Raw genomic sequence first — 7,363 nt, forward strand, 5'->3', positions numbered from 1 at the left:
TGCACCGTCACGTAAAACCGTATACAGAAGGGAACCAGTTCTGGAAGAAAGTGGCTGTGACAACACTAGTGGAGCGGCTTGTTCAGAACAACAGGTGCAAACTGGAGGCGGCCACAGGATTTGCCAGAATCACTCTGCACCGCATAGTGCACCAACACCTTAAGGTGGGTAACGTTTCTGACTCGTCGTCTGAATCATCCTGATTGACTGACTGGAACCCATCCTTACCTTCTCCGTTGACGTGTGGCCACTTTTCGAGTAGTCCACGCAGTTCTATATGGTTTTGCGTGACGGTGCGGACGTTTTTTCGGGTTGGACCCACCTGAAAAAACCCATCTTAAAACCCACCTGGGTTTTTGACTTTTTTGTTAGTGTATTATTGGTACAACTAAGGTGATCACATTGAAAGTTATTTCTTAGCAGATTTTAAACTTTCTTTGGGCGAATTATATGCTTTCATGTTAAGATAGACAACAATATTCAACATAAAACCTTTATAAAGCTCTAAATGCACTGAATGAATAAATAAATAAATAGATAAATAACCTCACCTTAGCTTGAGATAGTTGTAGAACAAATTAATGTGCAGATTATGCTTATAGCCTATTTGAAGTAAAGTAAGCGATTGTATATTTTAGAAAGTACTTTCCGTGAATAATGTGTTTCCTGACTCGGCGCCGCTGTGGGACGTTATCCCTCATACGTTGACGGGTTTAAGGTCATAGGTGCCGGTATTAACAGTAAATATTTAAATACATTAGTATTACTTCTTATCTTTGATGGTAACAAAAGTATTCAGTAAAATTTGGTTTTCCAACAACAGTTAAGTTCAGTCATTTGTTGCTAGCCTTCAAATAAGCATTCTGTAGAATCAACACTAGCAATAACGTAAAAATTCTTGTCAAAATTAAGAAGCTTAATGCTCGGAGCTCCGAAGACTACGTAACGCTTACTATTTCAAGTGCTGCATTCGAACTTCAGTATTAATGGAAGTTTCGATGTACAGTAAAGCAAGCTGCATTTTCAGGGAAAACCCGTCGTGAAAGAAGTGTTCGGGAAATTCCCGCAATTGAACCCACAAAGCATCGAAAGTGAATACTTCAACAATAAAACTATTTTACGCTGGAAGATATTCACTTTAGACAATTTGAAACATTTACTTTATAAAATATGAATTATAGGCCTATCTTTGTTAATTGTTTTAAATTAATTTTCGGAAAAGAACGGTCTTGCAACAAGTGCTCGGGTAATTCCCGTATTTGAATGTACAAAGCATCGAAAGTGAACTTCAACAATAAGACCATTTATTTTACGTTCAAAAATATTTAAGGCATTTTGATGAATTATGTCTTTGTTTTAAATTAATATAGATATTTGGTATTCATATTTGGCGAACGTCACTGAGGTTCCTAGGATGACTCGATCTACATGTGTTAGTTTGTCCACCTTTACCACACAGTGTTCAACTTTCGGTCTTTTAAATTTTCAGAATACAAACCAGAGATACACTAAATTTTCTGTTTAGATTTTGGCAGCATACCAACGTAAAATTACAAAATGGCGCGCTTTTTTTTTTTTTAAATAGCTGATATTCACTGGCGAAAATCCCGGGGGGATGATGGGGACATATCCCCTACAATCTTGGAACTGTTCCTGTGTCTTTTAGGAAGAAATGTGATGATTTGTGTCCAACTGTCACAAAGGAAAGTGAGATGAAATTGATATCTCCCAGAATAAGCCTCAAATCTGACCGCCTCCCAATGTTGAAGACAACTCTGATCCCCTACCCATGTTGTCCCGGAGTCCCACACAGGGAACATAAAATATGACGATATTACTACTGCTTTACAACTTTAAAATCAGACTGGCAACATTGAAAACTGTTTACAGGGAATGATCATATTTGGGTAATCCTCCTCAGCATTGTTTCATAAATATTTTGTACATTGCATATATATATATATACCGTCTTACCCGTCCCTTCATTGTTGAAGACAAATTTGCGCCGCTGCTGATATCCACGTTACAAAGCGCAATTTTAGGTCTTTCAAGTTGAAATTTTCAAAGTAGAAGCACGAGAGACTAAATTAGCTGTATATATATTTTGGCGGCATAACATTTCAAAATGGCGGCCATTTTTGAAAATAGCGGGTATCCGTGCTACAAGACGCAATTTTCGGACTTTTTAAGTTCATATTTTGAGGATAGCAGCACAAGACATTCTAAATTTGCTGTATAGATTTTTTCGGCGATTCAATATAAAATTTCAAAATGGCGGCAATTTTTTCAAAACAGCAGTGAATAGAAAGTTGTTGCAAGTTGTGACAATGACACTCATGAAATGTAAATCATATTTTAACATTTTTACCCCAACGAGATTGAAATATTTCGAAAAAACCCAATTAAACCCGAAAATACCCGAAAAAACCCACATGGGCCCAGGTGGGTTGGGTTTTTTCAAAAATACCCGGGTTTTTTCAAACCCTGACCACCAATCGCCTGTAAATTTCCGCAGTCGGTACACTTTGTTTCCACCGAAACCACATCGTCCAGCGCTGTCCTGATCATCTTCCATGTTGTCCGCTCACGTACTTATGGCTGTTGGTAAAATGTGCTATAGTTTCCAGGAATTACACTCCTCTGTATTGTTCCTCCACCTAAAGGCTGACCTAAGTACTACTTCCTTCCAACTGTAATGACGAGCTCAATGCTGAAAAAAAAAAGAAAGTGTCATTCAATATGGAACGCCCCTCGTAATTAAAAAAAAAAAAAGAGAGAGAGAGAGAGAGAGAGAGAAAGCGTCCTGTAACAATATAAAGAACTACAAACGGTTTCGACAAGCTTCTGTCGTCGTCGTCAGTGTAGTGCAATAGAAACTTTAGTTGCTTAAAAATTTACATTATGCAAATGTTTCTATCTTATAAATAATGGAGAACTAAGTTTAGCCAAAATGGATAGGTTTCTGAAACACTATATAAAGATGAAGAGGTCTCCTTGTTGATTCCTTGAACTCAAGTAAATAACCTTGTGGTGAAACTGCACTTGCACACAGGGCCACGGTGGCTCAGTGGTAGCGTTCACCTCTAGTACCTGGGGCCCTGGTTCGATCCCAGCTCGCGTCAAGTGAACTTCGTGGTTTTCCCCTTTCTTCCCATGTTCTTCATTACACCCTTTCATTCATTTCTCATCATCAAAATCTACTTTAGCCTAGTTGGCATAATCGTAGGATGTAAAACTTAAAAAGGTTTCATTTCATTTCATTTGCACTTGCACACAGAGCATTTACTCAAGGAATCGTCAGCTATATTTACTCCTTTAAAAATCTAACATAACGCTGTTGCGTTTAAATGAGTTTTAGTATCTCTCTCTACATTGTTACAGGGCTCTTAGTTTTATAAAATATCTAATATGCATCAAATATATCTTGAAGTGCTTATGATGGTTGTTATTCTTTATGTTCCGCTTTAAAAAAAAAATAATAAGAGAAATCTGTTTTTTTCACTGTAGGAAGAGTCACCGCAGAAGAGCTATCCCAAAATGGCTTATGGAAGACCATATTGTCGAAGACGTTTATACATCTGGAAATATACAAACTTCTAACACTATTTGGGGAAATGTGTTAAACGAAGGCTATAATATTCATAATAACGATGGGTATGGCGATTATTTCCCAGAAAAAGCTGCTAACAATGAAAGAAACCAAGGAAACGAGAGCGAAGAGCCTGCCATTAGAAGTGTCAATAATTGTCCTAAGAAACAGCGACAGGGGAGTCAGACAGGAGCGAAGCCAAGTATTTATGATCCGTACCTTGAAAGTTTAAAGAAAGAATCAAAACGTCGTTTGGTGGAATCCGGTCTTTTTGGACGCCGTCGGGAAGCTACGTGCGGTATTTGTAACAAGAAGTTTCCGGCAGTGGGGTTGATGTTAAAACACGCTAAAGACGTTCACGGTGAAGGTGGCTATGTGTGTGAAGTGTGCGGTGTAAAGAAATCTCGCTATGAATATATGAAGATCCATATGAGAATACATACTGGTGAACGTCCGTTTCAGTGTAACATATGTGGCAATGCGTACATGTATCTAGTTTCGTTAAGGAAGCACCGAATACGTTGTCGCGGACTTCTGGAACTTCAACAATGTAAGTATTGCCCGAAATCGTATACGAGCCGTTCAGCGTTGGAAATTCATCTCGCGGTGGTACATAAGGATCCCGAGGCGCTGGCGTTGCGAGTGTTACATGTGTGTAGCATATGTGGGAAAGCTTTCGGGTACCCTCATGTCCTCAGAAGACACCAAGAGGAAATGCATTTTGGACCAGCTAAATTCAAATGCGAAGTGTGCGAAAGAAGTTTTTCACGGCTTGAATATATGTACCAACATATGCGAAAATTGCACGACGGTTCCGATAATGCCGTTGGGAGAACAGTGAAGAGAGTGATAAATCAAATGCTGACCGGAAATTTCAAGGCTAACCGAACATTAGTTAATATTTCGCCACAAGAAAAGGGTAGTACAGTTACCAGAAAACGTGATGAAACTGTGAACAGTCGAGCTAACAGAAGAAACAATGTAGTGCGTCGCGAAAAAAACAAGAAATCAAAAAAAGGTATTGCGTTTAATAATCGAATAAAATCTGCAATAAAAAAGCGAAAACTGAATTCAAAATCAACTATTAAGTTAAAGAAACAGAACAGTACAGAACATGTATCAGTAACAGAGCCTGAGAAGAATCAAAACATTGTAGAACCGTCACCGGTGTCAACTCCGAAGGAAACGACTGCTGAATCAGTGAAGGAAAATGATGCAGACTCTTTGACAGACTCTGAGGAAGCCAAAGCTGATTCCATAACAGAAATTAGTACAATATCTTCGCCAGTCAAGGTTTATTCTTCAGACTCTTCGAATATCAACGGATTCTTCGATTTTCCCACTCGTCCACAAACTGGGGAAATCGTATGTTATGTGTGTGGAATGAGATTTCTACGGCAGAAAGATATGTGTAGACATGTGCAGAAACATTTGTTTTAGAAACCGTAGTGAATATGTTTGTATGTGTGTTTCAGAAAATAGATTGATATTCATAAGCACAGAAGTCACTTGAAATCGCATCTAATATGAAATAAATTGTCAATTCCTTCAGCCGAGAAATGAGGTTATATTCTTAATAGTTATTACAGATAACATTTGCGCCGTTTTTCATTGTTTTTCAATATAACTGTAAAAGCAGAGAGTAATATTCTTAACTTTAGAGAACGTAGCTGCGTTGTACATAGGAAGTACTTCCAAATAGAATAGAATTTTTGCCCTGCTGTTCTTAGCTGAAAAGTATGCCATGTCCATCTTAAGACATGGTGAACACTTTTATTTTTAGTACACTCCGGGACAAAAAAAAAAAAAAAAAAAAAGGTATCGCCTCTTAACTTTGTTTGTATAAAAACTGTGTGTTAGTACTTGTTCTTCTGTATATTTCATGTATGGGAAGCTAGTAATTTCTACATAAAATTGAATGTAATAACCCTGTTTATTACCTTCGTGGCTTCTGTGGGAAGACGAAAGTGAAGTATTCGCATTTAAGAATGAAAACTGGCATTTGTTTGTAGTTGTTTCTTAATGTTTTTCTTTCTTTCTTTCTTTTTATGAGGTTTCCCTGTGATGTAAAGCAAAATACATGAATGGGAGGTGTGAATAGATGACAGATTCTTACCGATTCCAATCCAGGGAAATAAGGAATAATTCTGTAAATAATTCAGGATATCCTGTCCAAGATGCTACGAGAAAAATTATGTCATTTTCCTATGCACTTCAATTTCTATAGCCTCTTCATGTTATAACCACTTTTTTTCCGTGCATTTTCAAAGTCTGCATTCCATTGAACAATGTTAGACACCCGCTTAGGATGAATACCAAGTGTTTGCACAATTTGATTAGTGGATACGGTATCTTAAACTATTTGTAAGATCATTCCTTCGATTCCTCGGATTGAAATCGGCCTTCTACCTACAAAATATGTAGGTATATTTTGCTGCATCTCTCAGAGAAACTTCTTTAAGGGAACAAACACAATTTTAAAACAATTGAAGCAATACAGTGTAGCAAGAGATAAAACTAGGTTTGTTTTCCTCGTCATTATTATGATTGTTTTAAGAAAATTGGCTGTATTACTCGTTATTAGCTGACGTTAGGAAGGTATAAACTGTTGTTACGACAAAAATTCCATATATATTCCTTACAGTGATACAAAAACAAGTTTTAAGATATTTTTTGTCCCGGAGTATGTTCCCTACACGCAGTGTGCGAATTGACGGAAAGGCGGGTTGCCAAGGATTTCCTCCCCTGAGAAAAGAGTATTCTCTCCTGAAGAAGAAAATTTTCGTTCCTGGTACGGCTAACTTTTCCCCACTCTAGATATCTTTTTTTCGAATGGTTATGCAGATAGAAACAAGGAATAACTATTTTGTGTAGCAAAACTTAAAAAGTATTATTTGAATTGGAACAGTATATGAAACATCTCATATCTGTATACATATCTACCGACAACGTTTGGGAAGTGATTCTTGAGACGAAGATAAGGCAAAAAGTATAGACTAACCTGGGTGCACATATCCTTCCCTTTGGAGTTATAGGTCGCCGAGAACATAAAAAAGTGAATTTTAAAGGTCCATAGCTCTAAAACTATATTACTTACTCCAGTTGGGTCAAGACTTCACTTAGGAACTAGTATGTGCCGTATCCAAATATCCATGTTTTAGAATCCTGCGGTACTTCCGCGACAATTTTTATAGAGGTAGTTGGTCAGTATTTCAAATTTTATGCCCACAGCCAAACTTCCTCTATAAAAATTTTTACGTTATTAACTTAGGATTCTGAAACATGGATTTTTGGGTAGTTCACATATTAGTTCCTAAGTCTTGACCCGACTACGGCAGGTTGTGACCGTCGTATTCTATTGAATCCGAGGGTGCACTTGCCTCAGCAGTGCGCAAAGGTAATTGCGCAAAAGAACATTGTCAAACACAATCGCAAGAATCATTTAGGGCAAAAGAAACATTTTTTTTTTTATGATGAGAGAGAGTTTATATGAACCAAAAACTCTTGAAGTTAAGATTACAAAACAAAGTTTTGAGCTGAGGGCTCCGATTATAGGTTAAATAAAAGAAATGTTACGATACGCTTGTTCAGTGTGTATACTGGTAGGCCATCTTCTCATGTGTTCCCTGCCTTGGATTCATTTCGAGTCCGTGTGGTCCCCTTGTTCCAAGCTGCTCCTTGATCCTGGCACCGGTTGCTGGAGCTCTGCTGCTTCCTGCCGCTGGAACTGTGAGAATGAGGAAGAGTTCTCGCTGGGATGCGTGGAGACTGCAC

At 37.9% G+C, this 7,363-nt stretch overlaps 1 protein-coding gene across 3 annotated transcripts in view; it reads left to right on the forward strand.

Annotated features, from left to right (window-relative positions):
• Positions 1-6,476, forward strand: part of LOC145663847 (uncharacterized) — a 42,086-nt gene extending 35,610 nt beyond the window's left edge. For all 3 annotated transcript variants that reach the window (XM_081729967.1, XM_081729969.1, XM_081729968.1), the window contains exon 3: positions 3,508-6,476. In XM_081729967.1, the coding sequence (XP_081586093.1) occupies positions 3,508-5,029 (1,522 nt within the window). In that variant the 3' untranslated portion in view covers positions 5,030-6,476. The remainder of the gene's footprint in view (positions 1-3,507) is intronic.
• The last annotated feature ends 887 nt before the right edge of the window (positions 6,477-7,363 follow it).

This window comes from Thermobia domestica, chromosome 11 (assembly GCF_964235325.1).
Source record: "Thermobia domestica chromosome 11, izTheDome1.hap1.1, whole genome shotgun sequence".
NCBI lineage: Eukaryota > Metazoa > Arthropoda > Insecta > Zygentoma > Lepismatidae > Thermobia > Thermobia domestica.